Source organism: Anguilla anguilla, chromosome 1, assembly GCF_013347855.1.
Source record: "Anguilla anguilla isolate fAngAng1 chromosome 1, fAngAng1.pri, whole genome shotgun sequence".
Lineage (NCBI taxonomy): Eukaryota > Metazoa > Chordata > Actinopteri > Anguilliformes > Anguillidae > Anguilla > Anguilla anguilla.
The window spans coordinates 49,020,238-49,044,981 of NC_049201.1; the positions used below are offsets into that span (position 1 = coordinate 49,020,238).

Sequence of the window (24,744 nt, forward strand, 5' to 3'; positions counted from 1 at the left end):
CGTGTAACTTTAGGGGGAAATGCTAGAGCAGTCAAAATGACTTGAGTAATGCTTTCAATTAAAAACCCTTTCAGATGTGCTGTACTAATGTTCCATTACAGGGTGTGCCCCACCATGTGTTCTGGTGTTCGTTACAGCCAATCTCTATCAACTGAGGTTGTGTTCACTAAATATTTTCCAAATGATTCAACCAAATGCAGGTTTGGTTGTGTCATTTGCTGTCTTGGTTCTTTTCATAACCATCTTTGATCTATGATTGACATGCTGCCATTTTGTTCAAAATTCTCCAAGGAAAATTTATCACAACAGCAAAAACTATTGCCACATCAATTACCTTAGTTCTCTTGGGATTAGTCAAACGTCACTGGCCTCGTGGACTGTAAGGAGTGGAATGTGAACTGGGTGGATAGTTATTCAGGGCTTGGGATGAATACTTCTACTATAGAGGATGCTCACAGCATTTTGGGATTTGACTATGGGGACTGCATGGAAGAAACTCAAGTAAATTTGTTCAGTTTCACTTGATCTCATATTGGTATTGTCCATGCAAACTATGGACTGCTGGTAAAAATGTTTTTTGATTCAACATGGAAGCACTGTTCTCAGCTCTAAATTTTCACTGATCCTACAGGGTAATCCAAAATACAACCAACCACTTACACACCCTTTGTTCTGTTAATCTCTGCCTAGGACACAGCCTGCCATTACGTATGGTCCGAAGTACCTTTACAGAATGACGCATATCCAGAACAGAAAGTGAAATGAAAACAAATGGTCAGCTTTCAAAAAGAATTAGGCTGTATGCCACTAAAATGCAGTCATCAATTTATTGATAGTGTATTAGTTGAAAGTATCTCTCAAAAGATTTTATTTTAGAATTAGATTTTCAACTCGGCACACAAAGTGAATATCAGTACTGAAATGTCTGAACTGATTGATAGTTTCATTTATATAAAATTGAAATGTTACACAAATGTCTAATTTAAAATACTTGCAAAAAATACATATTGTCTTAAAGAAATGAAATGGCCATTTAACATCTGATATTAATGTCCAAGATTTCAAAGGGGAAAAGCTTATGGGACTTTTACCCCCATTAAACCTTTCTACCCATGCATTCGGATGGTCCACTGAATAACACTAACGTGCTTTTCGTACATTTCAGAATACTGAAAGAAAATCTAATGACTCAACGGTTTAACTGCTGCGCTGTAAACTTCAGATCTCTGCCACCGTTCCTCCAAGTTAGCATCTCCAGACCAGATGCATGTCTATGTTGCCAGTAGTGATGCATCTCTCTTGCTCACGTTGCCTTCAGTGCCTCATGTGCAGCAAATCCTCCATTTGCTGCAGTGTTATACGGGTCAGAAGCACATTGGCTCCAAGGTGGATATTCCCGTTTAGATTTTCAGCCATTTTAGCCACATCCTCAGATTTGAATTTCACCAGTGCCTCACCAATACCCACACCCTGCCGATCATACAGCAAGTTGATGTGATCCTCTGAAACTCGAAACTTATAGAAAAAATCTTTTACTTCAACCTTTCTAACGTCAGCTGGCAGGTTTCGTACATACATGCATGTTCTGAGTGAGTGAAATCTCTCTCTTGCCTTTTCAGGCCTAGGTGCTTCAAACCTGCCTTTGTCCACCTCTGTCACTGAATTCCATCTGCTGGCAGTAATCATCTTTTCCATGTTTTCCCTGGTGACTGCTGAAACTTTAACAGTGTGACCAAGGAATTGGCTTCCATTGAGATTCAATGCAAAATGGTAGTCCTTCAGGTTGTCAAATATAATGAATGCTGTGCTAGTCCTGTAACCTTGCTGATCAAGCAAATGTAAAACCTTGTCATTTTTAATGTACGAACATCCAAAGAATTCTTTGATCTCTGTCTTTGACGTTCTTGGGGAAATATTTCCTATCTTCACACAGAATTCATTACTAGGTGGGTGTGCGTATGATCGGTGCCTTTTTGGTGACCTTGACCTTGAACGGCCTTCAGGGTACCTTTTAACCGGAGTGGAGTACTCATTCGTTTGGCATTCTTTCAAAGACTTTTTACACTCAAGTGCACTAACCCACATTTCCATTGAGGCCTCCTTAACTTCAACAGAAAAAGATCCCATACTTTGGTGGGTGAACTTAAGCCCTTCTAATGCATCCTGCTCTTTAGCAAATTTCACCAAGCAGCCATAAGATCGCCCAATCCTGACATTGACAATAACATCTTCAACATGAAGTCCTTTGAAGAAATGGTTAATTTCTTGTCTGGTGATCGATTTTGGCAGTCCGTACAGCCTTAAATAACGGGTGTTCCGGCGAGAAGTTGCCCTCTTTCTCGTTAGCTGCTCCTGGAAGGTAGTGATATGCACAGGCTTACTCTCCATATTCTTCAATGGCTGTGATGCTATGTTCAATCCCAACTGTTTTCCTTGCAGGCCTCCGATGGCTGTAAATAAGCTAAGTAGTAGTTGCGTCGCTGGGTCCGGTGCACGTCCTTCCGTTAATTCTTTAGCTTTTTTTTCCGAGGCCCTTTTTGAGGATTTGTGTTTCTTAAAACGAGATGCCATCTTGTGATGCAGTTCCTCTTCACTACTGAGAGACAGGAGTATCGGAGTTCCTCTGAGTAAGCTTCCAGAACGTTCCATTGCAAGTTGACTATCTTTTTCCGTTGCAAATATGATGAAGGCTTCCCCTCTGCTTCCTCCTGTGATGTATACACCTCCTCCTGGGATGTGTATTCCATCGAAGAATCTGCGTATGTCTTCAGATCCTGCCTCTATGTTTAGCCCCAGAAGCCGTACGACTACTGCCATGTTCAAGTTTTTTCCTCTCAACACTCAATAGTACCTGTTCAGATAAAAACGTTCACAGAGTAATTTGTCAATGGAAGTGGTTTAAATTAATAGTTCACTTTCTGGTGCTTTTTAAAATGTGATTTCAGTTTTGGAGTGTTTTTGATTAACTCCAACAGTTTTAGTGAGCAGTGAATATTTTTAATATTAACAGAACTTTGACAACATGCCTGCTTTACAGTAGGTGCTATGGGGCATTCAGGAATTATTGGTCTAAAGCAAAAATAAAAAATACAAGGAACTCCAACACAGCTTTCACAGCAACCTTATGCCTCCAGAGGTTGTAAGTGTGTAGCTAAAAATGTGTTTGGGTAGAAACCACTTCCTATGGCATATGCAAGGCTGGGGCTGCATTACTCCAGGAAATTATGGCACAGCTTCTTATATCAACAGCAGTACACAGGTCATTTTGAGTAAAGAGTTTGCTCTGCTTTATAACTGAAAAGGACAGAAGTACCACAATATAAAAAATGACATCTAGGGACCATGCACTGCAGGTCGTATAACATCATTCTTTTGTTAGAATCTTTCTTTCTCCACTCCAACCAGCTGGTAAGAGCCCAGTTTATCAAATGCAGTAGGCTTGTTTTGATGGCTCTCTTGGCTGAGTTAAAATAATCCACAGATTGGCCATGTGGTGAAGCTCTAAAGCACATGAAAATATTTTGTAATTCAGGAGCCCAGCACCCATACCCGATTTGACTAGGAGTTATAAAATGGCCTAATGACAAGCTAACACATTTTCAGTGACTGTAGCTCATCAGAAAAAATGCTTAGAAATCCCAAAACCTTTGACCTAGTGAGATGAAACTTGGTATACATATTTACTCACACCCAGACTCTAGTCCTGAAGTACTGACCCAATCAAAACACATGGTGTTGCTACAGTGCTCCATTTAAAAACATAAAATAAAATTTAAACTAATAATTAAAAAAATCACTGCTGCATCACATTGGTCTCAAACTGATGCAGTGGTAGACCCATTAGCAGAAACACATGGGCAGCCTAACAGGCGCTTACACCTCAGGAATTGCTGCTTGCAGCCATGTTTATAATTTTGAATACAAATATAATCAATACGTTCATATGTACAGCCTCTGGGGGGGGGGGGGGGGGGGGGGGGGGGGGGGGGGGGGGATTGCTGTTCAAGCTGCTTTTTAGCACTTGGAGCTCATTTTCTTCCTCAGACCATAAATCCCAGCATACCCCTTTGCCACCAATTGGAAAGCCAGCTGGTAATCAAAAAACATCTATAAGTAGGCTATCAAAAGCATCCTTCACTGTACACAAACTGCTTTGGTCAACTGAAATACACTAAAACGTAATACTGTATAAAAAAACAGCAAACTATCAATTTAGCTAGAGTGAGAGCACCTATTATGGGGGGGGGGGGGGGGGGGGGGGGGGGTGTATCGAGGACCCTAACGGCTAGTGTATTTACTTCGTATTTATGAGAAAGAACTGGACATCGTTACCTATTAAAATGTAAGTCCTGTAAAAATACACATAATAAACTGTCTAAATGTAAAAAAAAAAAAAAAAAAAATTTTAAAACCAACTTCATACATTTAGTTATATTAATACAACCTTATTTACAATAGCAACTTTAAAACAAGCAACACGCTCGGAATTATCTCATCGTGACCCATTAAATGCAATGGCACAGACGTCGCTTCATAATTTCAAGCTGCTTTCCTAACGGTTATTTTGCGTCCAGCGACTTGGGTTACAACAGTGAATATGCACGTGCTGTTAGCGACCACCCCTTCTCATATTAACCTCAAATATGCAAGACAGGACACTTACCGTATGCTAGCAAATTTATGTCACGTTCCATTCATTTATAGGGGGTGGTCGATACACGTCCCCTTCAAAATTGTCCTCAACAAGGACAATTTTTCCTACATAACTAGTTACAGATTGTTACCGATATTTCGCCTATTTCATATAGTTGCAAATCAGTTTACGTTTTCCTGTCTGTCGAACGAAGGTGGTCGATAATAGATGCTCTCACTCTGCAGAAGTTCAAATAAGCATGTACACATGGGCCGAGATGCCAACTATTTTAGAAAAACCAAAGCGAAAGGCGATAGTTTAAAAAAAAAATTTTTTTTAATCAACACATTAAATTAAGGAAATACTAATTGAAGTAAGACGCAGGCGATTACGCAAGGCAAATGTCTTTTTCCTAAAACTAAGAAACCAGTTTGCCCATTATAGTTGGTCCACTGGTAACACAACCTGGCTTATACCAAGAAACCGATGAGTATAAAAAATGCTATTAGCACCATACATATAACCCCACACTTACCAAAAAACCGACCAGAACTCTTAATGGTCGCAAGAACGCGAGCAACAAGTAATTCTGCTCTCCAACTCCGAAATGCGAGCACAATGAGAGAGCGCGGGATTTTGCAGGAAAGACTGGGGGATGGGATAACGGAAGTGGCTGTGGTGTGTACAGGAAGACTAATCAGACTGCCTTCTGCCATGGCGACGGAGACGCTACTGAAGCTGATTTGTGTATCGCTTTTACTTCTTTTGTTAAAATCAAATATTTACCTCTGCCAACAGTTTACAATTCCCTTCATGCAACCATCAGATTGTGGTGCAGGAAAAGTCTTTGAAATTTCAAGCTTGTCCTGCGTCAAATGTGGACCTAATCAAATAAGCAGTAAATCAGGTAAGTGTCGCTAGTTAGCTGAGTTAGTAAGTTAACGTTTGTCTCCACTAGCTATAACTTACCTGTCCAGCTGACAGGCTGCATAACTCCAGTCTTAACCAGGCAGCCTATTTTGTTTTAGTGTGTGGCGACACTAACGTTAATAGAAGTAGTGTCTCAGTCGTGTCTGTAGGCGCTCAAGAACGTAAAGCCTAATTCTTCCATGTCTTGTTAAAGTTAATTGGTGGTATATTCCTGCTCATGCCCCACATAGCAAGCTAGCTATTTCGCAGAGGATAAAGTCTTGCCGTCTATTCGCAAAGAAACAAGTTCGCTAGGTAACGTACCTCGTTAATGTTTTTAAGTTATCTGTTGCCTTTTGTTTTATTAGGAATGGCTTGTTTGCTAAGTTTATTCGTTTCTTTTTTTGTTGCAAATGTTGATATAATTTATTTTATATCGCTAACCTATGCATTATAACCGTGACTCGCCTTGACTGAGAATCGTGCCTCAATAAATGATTTGATTTTGCACTCTGTAAAGGTACCGCGTGCATTTGTCAGACGGGGTTCAAGGTGATCTCAAGTAGTGGTGCAACAGTGACATGTCAACAATGTCCACCGGACACTAAACCGGTATGTGCTTATAAGAACTGCTTGGTGTGTCAAAATATAACTTGTTTTCCCCTGCTATTGTTATAACTCCCGGTCCTTTCACATTACTGCAAAGTCTAAATTTACATAGTTATCTACATTGCATGCACACTGAAACAAAGACATTGATTTGCTGTAAATATAAATATGCCAAATGAGAAACAATTAATGATAATTTTTTTGTGGTGACTGCATATTGCCACATGCTTTTTTTAGGGGGTCACAAAAGATGGCTATGGGTGTATTGGATGTCCTGGAGATTTAAATGAGGATGGAACATGCCAGTGTTCAGCAGGAAAAATTCTCGGTAACATTGGAAAATTAATTTTAATTTAATTTGCTAAAGTACTGTAGTGGTGTATAATTGTTATATTTTTGTAATTTTCAAATTTCCTGCCTAAGTACTGTTTGTATTTTATTGTTTTCCTTGTCTCTCTGGTCTTCAGTTCATATATTTGCGATCTCGTACTTTCATCATATTGCATTAATGCATGAAAAAAGTAGACAGTTTGCTAAATGCATTTGCGTTTATGTGCTTTTCTTTTAGTAACTGTTTATTTTATTGAATAATGTGATATTTACAAGTGACACATAAATACACATGAATAAATAAATATAAGTATACATTTTCAAAGTCTATGGTATGTAATATATGATGTTTCACATTGATGCACAAGTTCATATGATGGTATATGATATGGATGGATGTTTTTGTTCTCTGACGCAGTGGAGAGAGATGTGAATGGCAATCTTCTGGATGAAGCCATCTGTGAAGCCTGCAGTCCAGCAGAGTCTGCATTCTCTATACCAGATGTGACGGGGAGCAGGTAACTATTTGTCCGGTTGGCAGCGTTTGAACAAGGACTTTTATGTGGTTTTCATTCAAAACAAGTGTTGGAACATGTCACACGCCGATGTGACACCCCTGGGAGGGAGATGCGGCAGTTCTGGGAGTGGATCATAGTTTGCCGCATGGAGAGAGACAAAGCGCACCCACACCAACACAAAATCAAATAAACAGACACCTTCATCCGTACCCCTCACAGGTTCTGGGCAAAAACAATTAACCAAAACTAAAACAACAAGCTGTAGGGGAGTGCATTTTGCACTTCCTCTGTGACATTACAGAACAATGAAGTTTAAAGGAGCAAAATGGACATTTCTGTGAGTGTGGAGTGTGGCAGATATTTTTTTTTATTTTGCTTTCTCCACTGCCAACTGACCCATTCCGGGCTGCAAGTACCCGTGCCAATTTTAGCTACTGCTCTGGGGTAGGTACCAAATAGTGTTGTCGTTTGCGAACGATTCGTTCAAAAGAACAAATCTTTTGGCTGTACTGAATCACTTCGTGAAACGATTCGTTCGCGAACTGGTTGTTCACTGACTAACTATCGGTTGCAGACTCAGTGAACGAATCAGTTCAGTGATTCGTTCACTGAACATACTACTCCCAAATCGTTCGCGAATGACACAACAGTACTCTTGCCTGAATCGTTCGCGAATGACACAACAGTACTCTTGCCCGAATCATTCGCGAACGACACAATAGTACACTTGCCCAAATCGTTTGCGAATGACACAACAATAGTTTGTTCGTCTTGCTGTAGCGAATGCAAGGATCGAGGAGTCTCTGGGGAGGAGAGTGGGTACGGTATGGACATATGGATAAGTGGATAATAATTGAACATTACTGTCAAGTGTGCTGTTTATTTTCAATGAAATAACAATACTTTTTTAAAACATGTCTCAAAGTAGGCTAGCCAAGGCTACTATTTTATTGACTACATTTTATGAGAAAAGGATCTGTCCACTTAGCCAACGTATATCTGCACTTTCTCTTTCAAGCAGCTGTTAGAACAAGTCACGGTATAGAAATCAGCATCTAGGGCTAAAAGAACCCATTTGGGGACATGTAGTTGAACAAAACGGCAATTTCAAACATATTGCTGCGCTGCGCTTTGAGTGAATTATACACGGCTTACACTCCACCCAACGAGCTGTAATCCACCCTCAGAACAGGCTCTGACAGAAACAGGTGTCTGTGGAAAAGCCCATGGGAACAGACGAGAGAAGTATAAAATAACAAGGTGCTCTGCTGTGATCTACAGTGAGACCTCATTTTTAGCCGTTTGAATTCTGCGTTCTCACCACGTTTGCAAAAAGACAGAATCAAGGATTACAGATGAATCCACATATTTGTCTATTAAACATCCTCCCCCAACCCCCCCCCCCCCCTCGACGATTTTGAACTGCCACCCCCCCGCCACGCGTTGACGGAATCCAACTGCCCCCCCACCCCCCCCGCCATCAACCGACTCAAAGCCTAGTCACGTAACTGATTCGGTGAACAAAAATCTTTTTAGTGAACTGATTCTACTGATTCAGTACACTTAAAAGAACTGTTTTCCCGTCACTAGTACCAAAGGTACTATCCGTGCTGCAATTCGATGCTGCAGACCGTTGATTGGTCAATGGAAATCGTCACAAATGCGTCATACCATGTTCATGTTTGATCACCGGCAGCAACCGCCATTTTTTTATACCACAACAGCAAGAGAGAGTAATGTTAACTAGCAAATTCTACAGTCAATATCTGGGACTAAATATTTAATAAATATACAACCTTGCCATTGGTTTTACATGTAGAGATGTCCCTATTGAGACTAAGTGGTCATATATTGTCTTGGACAATCCATTTGTGAAATATACGCGCATTTGTGATGCCTGGGTACCTTCCAAAATAGCTGTGCGTAATACCAGACGTGTTGTTTACGGCGTTGTCGCCCTTTTTAGTACAGTCTGGCTTGATTGACAATTCATATATTCAGTAGGTGAGAGTATAAGCTTTCTAACAATGTATAATATATCTAATTTTGCTTTTGGAATAGCGTTTATAGGTCAGCGTAACCAAAATTTTTCTTATCATCGCATTCACTTACCTATTCACTCTGTGATATCAGTAAAAGATGCTGCACCTAACGAAACGTTGTCAACGATTTTTCGTAATTTCTTGGAAAATACTATTAATATTGAGTACTTCTGGGCATAGCTAATCCATATGTTTACTGATAGACCTATCTGACATCATTTTCTGGAGCAAAACAGAAGTGGATAGAACTGTCATTAATTTACTGTCTCTGTCTCTATCTACTGAACACAGATAAAATGTCATTATTGCTATACTGCTCAAATATTTCGGTTATATACGTTATTTTTTAAATTGAATGTCTTTAAATAGGTTAGTGGTATTATATAATGTAAAATATTCGCATTGTAATGTTAGCGTTAGTTAGTAGTGTAATAGTTTTTGTGATGCATGCAACAGTGATGACGAGAGTGTTGGAACATTGCCAAAACGTGGTGGAGGGTGAAAATTGTTTTCATATCGTCCCATCCCCATACAAGAAAACATACGAGAGTACAAAGTATAGAAATACATACAAGAGTTAATTATTACACATTTAGGAAGCTTTACTCCTCCTACCTTCACGGGTCTGTTGTGTAATGGAGAAGCGCAACAGGCAACACGGCACGGGTAGGATACGAATGCTTGCGCCATTAGCATATCGCCAGTATGCGCGTGAGCTCGACAATGCATTTCTCACAGAAAAGGTAGTTTGTTGCCTTTTTTAGTTATTACAGTGGTGATAGAAGTGACAATAATTAAGTGGTACTGTGCTGTTAGCCTTTACTGATCGCCGTACAAGGTTAATGTGAAGTAACTAGTGCAATCTGACAGCGCTAACCCATAAAAATGTACTTTGAATGGTAGACTACTTGCTCAATCGAACGGTAAATGTGAAAAACATTTGATTATCAGCAATCACCACAATCCAAAAGAACCTTTTTACTAAAGTACTGTGTGTATATTGTATTATAATAACATTAAATTAAATTAACAAAAAATCATAATAACAATAATGTGGTAGTAAAATGCAATATGTCATTATCAGCCTTTATCAGTACAAAACACAAGCTAAAATAACTAAGGAGAAAGAAAGCAAAACTGAGTGGCAATTTTTCAGCTCGCCGAACATGGCTAAGTACACATCACTTTTGTGCGTTGCTTTGGATAAAAGCGTCTGCCAGATGAATGTAAAGTAATGTAATAGCTGGCCTGCTTTTCAGCTGACCAGCTCATCCAGCTTTTTAGCAGCGGGTTTATTTCCTTTTTGTGCGCTTTGACGAGCAAAAACTCCAAAACAGACGCTCTCGGTGTGTGCTCCCTGAACTGTGGAGAGAAACACACCTTTAAGCACCTGGGCTGATTAGTTAACGCAACCCAGGTATGTATGTTCTTGCCTGAGACCAATCCGGCTCGCCGCCGGAGTAGACGTGACAGAACAGTCTAACATTCTTCGATAACACCTCCTCATTGTTATCATGCCCTCCCCTTTCTGGCAGGTGTGTAAGATGCCAAGAGTCTTTCATCAACACATCCCTCTCCTGTGTCTGCGGCCAGGGGAACATAATTGTGAGTACCTACATATTTAAGGGTTGCGCTAATGTTAGGTTATTTGAATATTTGAGCATGTGAACAGTAGCCACTTTTTTGATCAGTATTCAAATGTTTATGTTCATTTCTTACTTTTTTGTGGATGCACGGCTAGATTTCTTTGTGATTCATGATATATTTGATATCTGGAGATTTATAGTGCTAAGGTGAAAAATGTGGTTCGGGCCCCTAATTATTTTATCTTTGGAGCTTGAATTTTCATATGTTGGATGCACTGAAATGCAGATCCCTGGTATATATGCTTCTGTACACCTCAGATATCTGGAATTCTTGGCCCAGGAACTATAAACATTGCTTTGGTTCAATCCTAACTTGGGCCCAAACCTGTTATACAGGAGTTACATCTCCTGTGAGAATGTGCATCTGACCTCATTTAAGCACGTGTTTTTATCATCTGTAGTAGAATTAATATCATTGATTCATTTCTGCTCTCAGTGTCATTATTTTACTTCTTTCATGCAGGCTGGAGGTTTATGTTTCCCGCCAAGCAATCTGCCAACGTCAGTGGCTACAGCTGTCAGCTTCGCTCAGCTGGTAAGTGCTTATTGGGCCAGTCCTGTTCTGTTTGGCAAAATTTATATGATGCCACAAAGGGGTGCTTCCAGCTAAATAGGCCTTAGTGAAGTGATATTCCCCATGGTCCTGAATAGAATTTGACCATGTTGGTAGTCTGTGGCTGGGAAGGAGGGTTTCAGTCTGAAGGGTCTCTCCATCCTATCCTCTTGGAACAAACATGCAAGATGCACATCAGTCAGCCACTGTATCATGCTTTGGAATTAACTCATTTAGTTTAAGTTATTCATTACATACACGTGAGGCTATTTAAATTTCTTGCTCATACTATTCACAGTAAATCCATCACTGAAAAGACATGAATAGTCTATATCACGGACCTAGTATAATCTATGTAGATTTTTGAAAAACAATCCCCTTTTTTTCTAGACAGTCCCTGCAAGTAATATAAAAATACTGCTGTAAGTTAATTCAATTTGTGCAAAGTGGCTGATTATATCAATTAAGGGCTTTAATTTGAGGCATTTCACGTTGGTTTTATCTGTAATCCTTGGTCTCCCACCCACACTCCACAGGGCTATGCTGTCCCATCAGTGTGGTTCTCCAAAAACCTGCACTCCTCAGCAGCTGCCTGCTTGGTAAATTTAATCACTTTTTTTGTTATTTCTATCCGAAAGATATTTGTCGACATTGCTTAAGGAGGAGGAGTGTTAGATTTGTTATGGGTTTAAAATTTCCACAACTCTGCCAACAGACCAGAATGTATGATATAAACTTAAACAGAGCTGTCATTTGAAAGGTTTTATTCAAAATTTGCATAGCTATACATAGACGCAGAAAAACTGGGGTAAGGGGGTCTATGTATCCCATCGGTTCATAATAGCAATGGAATGTTTGTTTTAACCCTTCAGGTCGAATGCATTTAATCATTACTCTTTTGTATTTGATGAGAATCAGTCACAGAGAAAATGAGAAAAGCAACAGTTACACTGAAGTTAAATGCTATCAAAGCTATTGAGTCCTGCCACAAAGGGCTGACGAAGGCTTGAGATTACAATATGAGTAACATATAAGATACAGTGACAGTATATTGGGTATAGTGGAGAATTAGGCTAGAAAACTGCCATTTTATGTTGTATACACAGCTTCCAGTTTCTATGCCCATTTCTGGCTTTCTATCTCAATAAAAATACAGATACAGATACTGTACTCCCCTATTAGGGAGCATTCACTGGTGTCACTATTGTTCTATTGGACCACAGTGCTCTAGTGGAACCAATCGCTCTCTGTATCATACCCGCAGATCTTCTCCAACCTCACTGCCTGCCAGGCCCTGGGGAACATGTGTGTGATGAACATGCATTCCTTTAGCAGCATCACCAATGATGCCTGCGGACTCTTCAACACCATCTTCAGAGCCACTGCTGCCCTGGGCTCAGTACAGGACATCTCCTACTGGTGACACACTGGCGCCTGATTACTGAGACCCTAACTTCCACTGATGTTACAGGAGGAATATACCGGCAGGCTCTTTATGACAGATCAGATGATCTAGGTCCATCTGACTGCCATGTGTCAGCTTTAGAAACTGTGTGAATGGTAGTTGGGAATGGATTGTTTGGGTCCAGTATGTATTCTAAGTGGCTTAAGGAATAGTCACAAAGTAGATATCAAGAGAGGAATGTTTCTCAACAAAATTATGGCAGTTATCGCATTTTTTAGCATTCATCCTGAGTGTTAACCGTAACATACACTGACATCTGCATCTCTGACAACACTTCTAATAACTCTTTATAGCCAAGACAGGGGCCAAATAAACTGGGATTACAGCAATGAAACTTGCAGGAAGCCTGTGTTAAAGAACAAAGGCAGCCCTTAGCTGATATAAAACCCTGCTTCTCAAAATGTGGGTAGCGACCCACTGGGGGAGTTAAGGTGGGTTCAGCATGTTAGGGGACACAAAACTTGTACATTTCTGTATTTTATACACTATCTACAGATTTTCACATACTTCAGTAATGTATGCTCAGTACATGGGTTATTTTATTATGTTAGGACATTAAATTCCATCTTTTGCTCTCTAGCAGCCACTCCTGGTCAAACCAGGCACCTGCGAGGATTTGCTGACCTTGTTATTTTCCAAGGACATGTGTATGATTGGTGGTGCGCCTGCAGTGTGGAAAATAGCGAGAATAGGCATCACATGAATAGGAGGACTCAAGTGTGGGAACCACTGAAATGTTCTTGAGTTAGAGGCTAAAACATCTTCACTGTTTCACCAGGAGGTCCAATCTGCCGTGGCTGTACTATGGGGACCAGCCTGGCCTGGCGTCCCGGGCCCTCAGAACAGAAGCCCTTCCTGTGCGTTTCAGCTTCAAAGGGGCCAATAAGGTGATGAACGGAGGCCTGTGCTCATATTAGGGGTACCGTCACTCCTAGTGTCAAGGGATGAATGCATATCTTTGATCATTTTTTTCTCAACTAATGTACACATTATAAAATGAGTTTCACACATAGCAAATGTCATTTTGCCCTGGACAGAGCAGCTAAAGTAGCAAGTTCATACTGTTGGTTTGTGTAATTTTGGCATTTTTTTCTCATCTGTGTATTGAAATTTGCAACAATAGTCTAATAGGAAAGCACAAGCTTATGCCTGTCTATGTAATGTCTCTTCCTGTAGAACACAAATGTCAACTTTGTTGCTGCTGTTTACAATGCCAGAGGGGACTTCTTAAAATGGGAGACTGTCGGGGAAGGCAACTTGCAGGTGAAAATGTACCAGCATCTTTTTGCACTGCCGAAATCAATAGTTCACCAAGAAATATAATATATGGTTTGCTTTTGCTACAGTGAATTTTAATCATACTTATTCTGCTACAGCTATGTCCTGACACAGCCACCAGGATGAGGGCTGCCTATACGTTTGGTACTGCCTATCAGCAAAATGTGAGTATCTTCATCCACCGTTTTCCTTCTGATGTTTACCTTCTTCCTTCCTTCCGTGTTGATTAAGTACTGTACAGTTTTGCTGAATGTAAATATACATTTAGTCATTTCCCCCCTTTTTTGGGCATAATTATATTGGACATTTTGCACACAAAGAGAAATTACAAACAGCGTTGTTAAACACCACTAAAGAAGAGTAATGGGCTGGCTTTATTTACTTGCATTTTCTTAGAAGTCATGCCTGCCAAAGAAAGAGGTGGTTTGTGTTATTTGAGTACGTGTCTATATAAAACAAACTTGGTTCCTGGTTCATTAAGTACATGGTCCCTGAACTGCACAGATTTTTATGGTTTTTATTTTTGCTTGTTTTATGTATTTTTAGTGCATCATTTCAGTGTCCAAGCTTCTGCAGGACTTCTCAGAGCCCCTGTTTTATGACCTGTTTATGGACTTCAGTGTTGGTGATGGAGAAAGAAAGCTGCTAGCTGTCCCTCTCCTGAACCTCAATCTACAGTATAACGGACAATTTGTCAACCAAGGTGAAAAGTGGACACTGTCAATTTTGCTTCCTTGTCTCCGGACTACATATGATATGAATTCATTACTGAATAGTAATATCAATAAAACTACTACTAATAATAATGACTGTTATTATGATTATTTGCTGTTAATATTATTTTAATCCTTCCATTCAGGAGGTAATATGAATAATTGGTATCTGACCCGGCGAATCTTCATGGTGGACACTCTTAGTGGGCGTGAAAGCACCCTGGCCGCTCGGCCCAAAGTCATTCGCGTTGCCACGGGCATAAAGATAAGGTATAAAGGCTTCTGAATAACAATAAGAACTTCTTAATTAGGCAATTCAAGAGTACCATATGAATTGCCTGTATTGTGTAGTAGTTAGTGGTTACTGGTGATGAAGTGTATAACAAAGACAAGATCAAATTCATATGAAATTAATGAAGAGTAAAACAAGACAATAGGTCTTTCCAGGTAGTCATTGTGATAAGTATTTTGTTTTAAATGTGCTCTTGGTAAGAATGTAAACTGATATTTTTCTGGGTTAAAAAAGTAAATTAAGTTTCATCATCTCTATTGTTGCAGTTTCATGCTGGTTCCCAATACTCAGAGAGGAGAGGTGTACCCTCCGTTGATCTCTGTCTCCTACTCCGATATCCTCATCTCAAACGTCAATGAACAGACCGTTTCTGTAAGTCATATAAACCATAACTTGCTGTGAATACACCTCATTTTCTGAAGAAATTACCTCCAGGGTCACCCTGGAACAGAGAGCTCTAGTGTCACATGGGCATTGTCAGTGGCATGGTGTATGGGCTCACCGGGAGTGGCTACTGAACGTGGTTGTTTTCTTCACTAGACGCGAGCAGCGCACTGCTCAAAGCGCTCGGCGCAGGTTGGAACTGGGCTGGATTACGATGAATATGATCAGTGGGTGTTGCAGCTGAATTCACTTATAGCCAATCAAATTACCTCTTTTCATTTCCTTTAAGAGCCCTGGCACACTACCAATTTCTGTGGTCTGCTACTGCCATCCATACATCTATTTTGTATTGCTATTGCTAAAAATATATATACTGCCACTCTAATAATGTATTTGCTTCGCAAGGAGGCATGTTATTGGTGAACTGGAATTTTTGTCATGGATTTTGACGCATCTGAGCCATTTGGTAATTTCCTGAACGGCTTAGGAATGTCAAAATCTTTGACGAAAATACCTCTTCACCAGGCTTGCAGCATGTCATGTGCCGGCTGGAAAATAGAGCCCAGAATCTCAAAAGATGTTTCACCTTCTGTCTACTTCTTTTCCATTTCTTTCTCTGTCTTTGCTGTAGGTGTCATTTGCAATGGAGTATGAGATGGACCAGAAGGAAGCTCAGATCAAGACAGACGTGAGTACTGAGATAGCATCAGAGTGCTCGGCATAACTAGACCTGGGCTTTCCTGAGCAGTGTAATCGGATTGGTTCAGTTTAAGCTTGTATTTTGGGGTCTTCTGTGTGGCATGTCCAGCTGAAGAATTGTTCTTTACATTGTGAAAATCATCTGAAAATGAAACCTGATCATATCAGTATGGGCTATGGCCAAGAGTCCCATAAGGCCACAAACACTTGGGTGTAGAGTTGCCTGGAGACAGAGGATTTTAGTCACGGCATCACCTGCCTCAACATGCTGTAGCATCCACTAGCTGACTGGACACCTGCAGTCTTATTGTGAGAGCAGTAAATGTTCAGTCCTACAGCGTGTTCACTGCACATTGTGAAACTGAGCATTGTGATGTTCTTTATGAAACACAAAATATAATGATGCAATCCGGAGATCCGTGTTAAAAAACTTTGAACTGGTGAATAACCTAACACCTGCCTCCAGGCTGAGTCAAGCCGTTGCAGCATGCCAAATTTACTTCATTTTGTGACCACTGAAAAACCCACAAAATAGTCTGGTGGTGTCAAAGACAACACTCCACCTGTTAATTTGGTTGCTTCAGATCGTGCTCATTCAAATTGTTTTGGAGAGTGGCAGCAAGCTCTCTAACGAGATTAACTCCATGCATTCAAAAGATACACCTAAGTCCTGTGTTTACACAGCTGCAGCTCTGTTTAGCTGCTTTCCAATTTCAGTTTCACATCATTGACATCAGCGGTAAGGGGTTTTTATTTCAAAATAAATGTTTGATACAATAATGAATAACGTGAATACAGCAAAGAAAAATAAGTCTAGTTTGTCTTTTATGATAATCAGGGTAAACCAAAGTAAAAAAAAGTAAACCCAAGAAATCCAGAGTCAGGAAAAAGTAGTGCTTGTTCATGGTAAAACTATGCAATAATGTATCACATTAGTTATCATTCAAACATTTAAATGTATTTGAAACGTTTTTCATTGTTTAGAAAATTATCTCAATGTAAAGTTGTAGGAAAATATGAAAAAATGTATTCAATTCTTCTGTCAATTTAAAAAATAAAATTTATAATTATTTGGAGAAGCTAGGAAAATTAGAAAATTAAGTTCTTCTATACTGTAAAGAGGTGCCATCCTGTTTTCCAGATTGCTCTGGGGGTTCTTGGTGGAGTGGCCGTGCTGTACTCTCTGCTCAAAACGGCCAGCTGGAAGAGAAGAATTGCTTCCCCCATAATCGATTTAGAGGCAAGTACTGACCTGGAACATCGCCGATATACGACTGAGTCTCTTCCAGCTCTACTTTTGACACTTTTTACAGTAAAATTCACTGCAAATTCAATGCTAACAGTGCTCTCGGTGCTGTCAGTATGAAATGTGCTTAATGAGAGTTTATTTAACACTAACCATTGTGCTGTGTTATCATTTAGCCTATTTCATTATTTCCTGTTTCAGTTTCTTGCCTGCACAGCTAAATTTGGATGTCCATGGTAAATTTCCCTCAAAAGGGAAAATGTATAAAATATATCTTATCATTCATTTTGTGGTACAGTATAACCTGGCCAGAACATAGTGTGAATACTATGCCTTATCAAGCTCCTTATCACCGATGCATAAATGTTGTCATGTAATGGAAACTGGTTACACATTCCATAGATAAAGAACGGTAAATTCAACTACCACAGTTAGACAAGGGGCATGTCTACAAAATGAGACTAATCTGTTTAAGAATATGGCTACACTGCTGTGACTAATGCTTATAATAAATAAGGATTCAAATCATTTTAAATGGGTGCATTTTGACATCACTTTCATAGTTATGAGTATTTCAGAGTTCTGATGCAGTAGTTTCTCTGGGGATCAACTGTAATGCTATTTATAAGCTTAAGAAGACTTGCTGTGCTCAAATTATGTGCAAATAAATGAATTCAAAAATACTGTGCCAAATGTTCGAATGCATAATATATAAGCTGAAACTTTGATATTTTGCAGATAAAAGTTTCAACCATTTGCTTCACCTTGCAGTATTTCATGACTCATGAAAGGTTTTTTGTTTTCGAGAGAGAACTGCATTTCATTGAATAAACATCACTTTGACTTTGACTTGACCGTCCGATCAATATGTTCTTGTTATTCCCAGACCATTCTGAAGTTCTTGCTCTTTTACGCTGGAGATCTTGCCAATGTGTTCTTTGTACTCACAGTGGGTATGGGACTGTACTGGCTCATTTTTAATAAGGTAAGTACAGTACCTTAAAAACACACCCAAAGTAAATAGAACTTCATTTACGCATTGAAATTGACCCGTGCATGCTATTTAACCTTGTTTTCCTTTTCTATTTCATTTTATCACATTTTTTCTGATGGATATACTATCCAGACGGTGGAGGCAAGTCTTTCTTTTGTTTTGTCTTTGATCTTTGGTGCTTCTTGTCTGTTCATCTGTTATTTTTACTGTGTTAACTGAGTCCACAGCAGTGGGAAACAGTTGGCTTTTTGTCTTTTGTCTTTTGCCTAAGTTTCCTTACTCACTTAGTAGACTCAGGTTTACTTGGGTTACTGCTGCACAACTCTTGCTGACCACCAGGCTCCTACAGGTCATGACAGATTGTCAGTGAGAGATGTGCCTCTCCTTGGGTTGGCACTAGGTCTCTTTTTAACACTTTGTAGTGGAAAGCAGTCACTTGGGGTGAGTCTATAGAAGGCGTGTACACACTCTAGGGATCCTTATGTGAAACCGGGTAACACAGCAGTGACGTGAGAGCTAAGGACTGTTGCCAGTTCAGAAGTGGGAGACTGCAGAGGACAGAGCCGCAGCTGATAGTGTCGTAATATTCAGGACGTGTGTGTGTGTGTGTATGTCTCCACTTTCTCACAGGCCCAGCAGTTCGTCTCGGTCCTTCTGCCCTTGCCTAGACAGGAGGAGCGCTTTGTCACCTATGTGGGCTGTGCTTTTGCACTGAAGGTAACATCAGTGTTCCTAAAGGGATTTTGGGAGTAGCATGTTATGATGGGAGTGTAAATTTTCCTGAGGAGTTTCCTCATTCTCAAACCAGCACTGCGTGGGAGACACTGTAGTAGCCAGTTTGCCATGTCTTCCTTTTTTCTTTTCATTTCAGGCCATCCAGTTTTTGCACAAGTTTCTCCATCAGTTATCCGTGGATATATTCTTCATTGACTGGGAGAGGCCCAGAGGGAAAGTCGTGGAGGGTATTTGTTTATTTAATGTGTCACTTTTTGATTTGTCTTGTTACATCTGAGGTTGTACTCGCAAAAGTAAAATAAAAGTGAATTCTCTTGTCTGACTAAACCATTCATTACAAATTAAGTCATGTGTTTCATGTTTTATTCATTCTTTCTTTTTAAGGGTCAGGTGAGGTGAAGAGTATGCCTTCTCCAGTCAGCATATGGAGGACATACTTTGTGGCCAACGAGTGGAATGAGATCCAGACAGTTCGCAAAATTAACCCCACATTCCAGGTTGTCTCAGTCCTATTTTTCCTGGAGGTACGCCCCTTTCCTTTCCCCTTACCCTGTTGGTCCTGACCTTAACCCTTCAGCTGGAGGATGGGAATCCATTACCTTTACTGTGTTCCCGTCCAGCAAGGCGTAATAATAATTTCCCTCAGGACAGGAAACGTATTCTCTTTTTCCTTCAAAACTACAGCTTTTTGTCTGTTCGATCTGAGTTTGCCCTCCATTACTAAAAAAAACAAAACTATATTGCTTATTATTATTCTGTCGTTTTGTTAAACCAGAACACTCACACGTACACATAAATTATTAAAAGTAAAATTTAACAAAATGACCGTGAATTTCTTTCGAATTTTCTTTGTGGCCGCCTCAGGTTGTGGGTTTCTCCAGTTTGGCTCTGAGAGATCCGTCCTCCGCTCTAACGAGAGAACCTCAGGCCTACACCCCGGCCTGGAGCCTCGTTCTCAGATATGGTGTGGCCTCAACCATGTGGCTCGTCATTGGCTTCCTACAGGTAATGCCTTTCAAGAATGTAGGATGCAACAATGGCCTTTGATTCTCAGTACAATGACACTTTCCATGGTCTGGTAACAGAATTGGAGATAATTCCAGTGGAAAATAATTGGCTGCAGTCGACCCAGGAGGGAGGGCTCTCTATAGGCAGAGTTGTTGCCATCTTGTCACAGGAGAACCACTCTTATTGATTGGGCACCTGCAGTCTGCCTGCACCACGTATAGTACTGCAGTTCAGTGATTGTGCAGCTCAGTTGGTGGACTGCAGAGTGCAGTGGCTGCCTGCATACATCTCTGAAGGTGCACGTGCTTGTCTGCACTCAGCTGAATAGATGACTGTTCAGTGATGGGATGGACCTAGGAATACAACTGACCATTCCAAGGTTTTAGAAAAGTTTGAAAAAGGGGCATAAGAATTAGTTAAAGAATTATCCCAAATCTTGCTCCGGTAAGTTTGTCTAAAGAATGAGTTGTAACAGTTTTGATGTGCCAGCGACTGATATGCGGTTTGAGAATGTATTTTCAGTGAATGGAGGGATGTTAATGGAATGGTATTTCATGGAACCTGCTGAGTTCTTTGTCTGTTTTTTTTGTTGGAAATACTTCCGAAATGTACTGTTTTTTTTGCTGCTTTCAGATACTATTCTTCACAGTCATCTATGAGAGGTTCGTGGAGGATAAAATCAGGCAGTTTGTGGACCTCTGCTCTATCAGCAATGTGAGTTTGAGGGCAGAGTTGTTATGGTGTTCATTAGATTAGCGCAAGCCCATACCCAGAAGGACTTGCATAGCGTACACTACACATATGCCAAAGCAATTCAAGGTTACAACAGCTGTGCTCAGTGGAGAATTTTAACCTGTCACCCACTGCTTGGCAGAAGCATAACCTGAAGTCCTTAACTGGGATTATTTTTCTTAGGTCTTAATGTCTTGAACGAATTGTCATTTCCATACTCATATGGCGGTATGCACTTATTGTACGTCGCTTTGGATAAAAGCATCTGCCAAATAATGTAATGTAATGTTTCCCCACATGCTTAGCTGTTCCCAAACTAATGGTCCCCTACACTCTGCCATTTCCAAGCGAATGGTTATTTCCACACTTGCGTGCTGTTCCCCCATGCTCATAGCTGTTCCCAAGTGAATTTTCATTCCCAAACTCACATGGCTTTTCTCCAACTGCAGATCTCTGTCCTGCTGTTTTCCCACCGCTGTTTTGGGTACTACATCCACGGCCGCTCCGTCCATGGCTATGCTGACACAAACATGGAGGAGATGAACATCCACCTGAAGAGAGAGGCGGTATGCCCACAGCGCACGCTCACAGGCCTTCAGAATACACTGCATTTTATCAGGCACCATGACCCAGATGATGGAAGATCTATTTTCACACACGTGTATGGCTGAGAATAATGTCACTAATCCTTTTCAGATGTGCAGCTTTACCCTGAAATGTTAAAGAACTTCACTGTTCAGGTGTCCTTATAAATGAAGCCAGATTCAGCATTCTGGAAAAGTTATTCCAGCAATACGCCGGCTCAAGGCCAAGAGTCATTTACAGAAATGTTCCATTTTGACATTGGTGTGAACAATGCCAGAACATTAACTGATCAGGAACACAAAACTAGTTGTTTCTTTAAGACATGCAGTACATAAAGCTATGTTGTTCCTTATTACTATAAAAAGTAAGAAAGTAGGCTCAACAGAGCACGTAGTCTACACTGAATAAATTATAACTATTAAGCTATTAAGCTATGATCTGTCGTGTAGTTATAGAAAAGTTTGTGAGGTTTTATCTGACTCATTTCCAAATTTTCATTGATTCATTTTTAAAACCTGTAACCAGAAAAATGTGGCAGGGCAATAGTTTTTATTAAAATGTGGCAGGGCAATAGCTTTTATAATCCACTAAAAAAACGTTGGCTAGCTGCTCTGGCTGGGAAGCTCTGGCTGGGAAGCTCTTGACAGCCACATTTTCAGACAATCCACAAATTTTGATCAGGTTCAAGTATGGAGACTGAAATGGCGAAACAGCACTTTTGCGGTCAGTTAACCATTTATTGGTTTTGAGGTATGCTTGGGATCATTATTGCCTTGGAGAAAAAGCCTTTTGCTGTAAGATTTGAGCTTCCTGTATACCAGTTTACTGGTACTGTAAACCTTGCATATCAAAAAATACTGGAAGCATCATTTCATGAAACCACTGAATAAGTACAATTGTTCTGTGTTCAGGTAAGTGTTGGTATGTTAAAGCTTTCTTCTCTATTTTAGGAGAACCTTTGTGGTCAAAGAGGGCTGCTCCCCAACACTGACACTCAGACCTTCCAGGTGTCCATCACCCACAGACTCCGGCAGCAGTACGACAGGATCCTGGATCCGCTGACTAGGGTTTGTCTGAACCACCAGCATCCTCACAATATGCCCTGATCCCATAGTCTGCGGTTCTGAAAGTCAACCGCTTGTGAACTTTTACAGAGAAACGGGCCCTCTCGACTGATGGATGCCTCATCTAGCCCGTTTGAGCTGAACACCAAAGCTTACCACACCATGAACAAGTTTCTGGGCTCTGTTATAGACCACGTAAGTCTTTAATTACTTAGATGCAGAAAATAACAATCTTCCACTGTCTATTTTATGGTTTTATGGTTTACATATCAGTCTGATTGTGACCATATAATTTTCATTTTAGAAGAATAGACCTGCCTTCCTGGATTCATTTAATCTAGTTAGATAATGTGAATTGTGTGTATGGTATGTCTTTCAGTTTGTATATTTTCTCTTTTTTTTTTACACAGGCGCATAAAGAAATGGACTACATCGTGAAAGATAAATTGTTGTTTGAAAGAGTCATTGGAATGGAATTCATTGAACCACTGGACAAAAGCATATTTTATAATGGTAAAGTTTGGAAATATCTATTTTTAACCCTGTCATTAGGGGAGAAATTCATTGCCCTCAGATTTTTGTGCTAGGTGTTTGTTCATGCCTGTGAAGTCATATATTTTCATACCTGCCGCTGATGTGTTTTAATTCCTAGATGAGTCCCATTCGTTCAGTGATGTCCTTTACTACGGCAATGAGGCCACTCTGCTGATTTTCGATACACTCTTCTTCTGTGTTGTGGACCTGGGCAGTCAGAGTTTTGTCTTGGCTGCAATACTGACCTACCTGGAACAGCTGGTAAGAGCCTTAGTAAGAAATGACAGTTTCATTTCCGCCTAAAATGGTTGAATTCTACAGGTTATATAGGAGACCGTGTGGGATAAACAGTCCACTGGCTGCATATTTTTCTTTTTTTTTAACTGTCCTAGCTGCTGCCCTGCCCCCCTCCCAAATTTTGAGTCAGGTAAAAGCTGCCTCACTCGTCACCTGACTGCACTATAAGCCTGACCAAGTTGTCTTATCCATCTACAATACTTTTTTTGTTCTGTAAAAACACCATTTCTGAGATATTTTTATGTAAAGATTTAGTGCACTTCTTATGGCCTTGTATTTGGTTGTATACATAAAAAGACAGAATAAATTGCAGGTTGTTTCATCCCAAGACAAAAGTTAAGTTAATACTAAAATAATATTCTTTGTTTTTTGTCCAGGTATTTCGATTGATCCGTAATTCCATTGGTCGGAGGAACTTGGCAGGCAAGACCCTTGTGGATAAGAGATTCCTCATATAGTATTTGTGGTTGTGGCAGGGCCTAAGTGACATTGCCAGTAGCATTATTTAAAATACTGTTCTCCATAAAAGTATTTTTAGTGTCCCTAATGGTTTCAATACATCACATTTTTCAAATTAGTGCTTTTTTATGTTATTGTTAAAATTGATTTATTTTTGAACGTTTGATTTTTTTTATCTTGATTTTTCATATGACTGTTACAAGAGGATGGAAACTTTGATGTTGTACATTGTGGGTGTTTGTATTATATTAAAATGTTTTCTACAGAATTGTGTATTTTTCTGAACTTTTCGTTAAAAATGTTATTTATATGAAATTCACAATACATCAGCTGTGTTACCTGGCCCCTTTTAATGTAAACTTGCTGAATATCATCTTTTGGAGTCCCCTACATTCCACAATACAGTTCCATACAGTCTCTTAGAATTTGGGTAGGCTTGTGTTATGAATCTAATTTTACTCTGATGTAATGTGCTGTATCTTATTACAGCGATAGGTAGCCACTTTTTTTTTTTTTTTTTTTAAGTAAGGATATTTTCAAGGACATTCATATATTCTTAATGTTCCCCAAAACTGGCTGCAGAGCAATGGGAACATTAAGTGGGTTACAATATATGTTGATAAAAGATGTGCAGCCAATTATTTTTGTGTGGGGCATTAAATCCAAAAGTAATATACGTTTTAAATGGGTTAAAATAAAATAGCAATTCCTTTCTATTTAAGTACTTTACTTTTTGGATTTGCTGTAACAAGTACTCATTAAAAGCCTACCTCAAAACAGGCTCTGATTGTTCCGCTTAAATTAGCTTATATATTTGGTGACGGTTGGCAAGAGGAATCATTATTTATAACTGTTAGTACAACAGACACTTTTAATAGATGAACATGACCTGGTGAGGTTATACCAGGGCATTAGTCCTGTATAAACAGATCACTCTGCTGGTTAGGAGAATATTTTGTATCAAATTATTCTGTGATCATATTCCCACTGGAGTTGTGGTGTGATGAGATTAAATTTAA

The 24,744-nt window shown here is 39.8% G+C and overlaps 2 protein-coding genes across 3 annotated transcripts; one reads left to right on the forward strand and one right to left on the reverse strand.

The window, feature by feature from the left end:
* Positions 1–324: 324 nt before the first annotated feature.
* Positions 325–5,292, reverse strand: rbm12ba (RNA binding motif protein 12Ba). Its single transcript, XM_035415778.1, has 2 exons — positions 5,169–5,292; positions 325–2,851 (listed from the first exon to the last, which is right to left on the reverse strand). Exon 2 carries the CDS (start codon positions 2,815–2,817, stop codon positions 1,315–1,317), a length of 1,503 nt encoding a protein of 500 aa, XP_035271669.1. The 5' UTR covers positions 2,818–2,851; positions 5,169–5,292; the 3' UTR covers positions 325–1,314.
* On the forward strand, positions 5,172–23,993 carry tmem67 (transmembrane protein 67). 2 transcript variants are annotated; one of them, XM_035415754.1, is made up of 29 exons: positions 5,172–5,540; positions 6,063–6,154; positions 6,389–6,479; positions 6,900–6,999; positions 10,577–10,646; positions 11,151–11,222; positions 11,777–11,839; positions 12,505–12,659; positions 13,484–13,592; positions 13,882–13,968; positions 14,082–14,147; positions 14,530–14,686; positions 14,843–14,966; positions 15,255–15,360; positions 16,004–16,060; positions 17,213–17,311; positions 18,204–18,302; positions 18,444–18,452; positions 18,942–19,028; positions 19,183–19,273; positions 19,431–19,570; positions 19,911–20,051; positions 20,688–20,768; positions 21,236–21,352; positions 22,322–22,438; positions 22,526–22,630; positions 22,846–22,948; positions 23,088–23,230; positions 23,644–23,993. In XM_035415754.1, exons 1-29 carry the CDS (start codon positions 5,192–5,194, stop codon positions 23,722–23,724), a joined length of 3,111 nt encoding a protein of 1,036 aa, XP_035271645.1. In that variant the 5' UTR covers positions 5,172–5,191; the 3' UTR covers positions 23,725–23,993. The 2 variants fall into 2 exon arrangements, with proteins under 2 accessions (XP_035271645.1, XP_035271654.1); XM_035415763.1 differs by lacking the exon at positions 18,444–18,452.
* The last annotated feature ends 751 nt before the right edge of the window (positions 23,994–24,744 follow it).

Coding starts and splice junctions, on each gene's coding strand:
- rbm12ba (XM_035415778.1), bottom strand. CDS start 2,817: ATGGCAGTAGTCGTACGGCTTCTGGGGCTAAACATAGAGGCAGGATCT.
- tmem67 (XM_035415754.1), top strand. CDS start 5,192: ATGGTCGCAAGAACGCGAGCAACAAGTAATTCTGCTCTCCAACTCCGA. Junction 13,969..14,081: donor TCGGGGAAGGCAACTTGCAG/GTGAAAATGTAC, acceptor ATTCTGCTACAG/CTATGTCCTGACACAGCCAC. Junction 22,631..22,845: donor TGGGCTCTGTTATAGACCAC/GTAAGTCTTTAA, acceptor TTTTTTACACAG/GCGCATAAAGAAATGGACTA.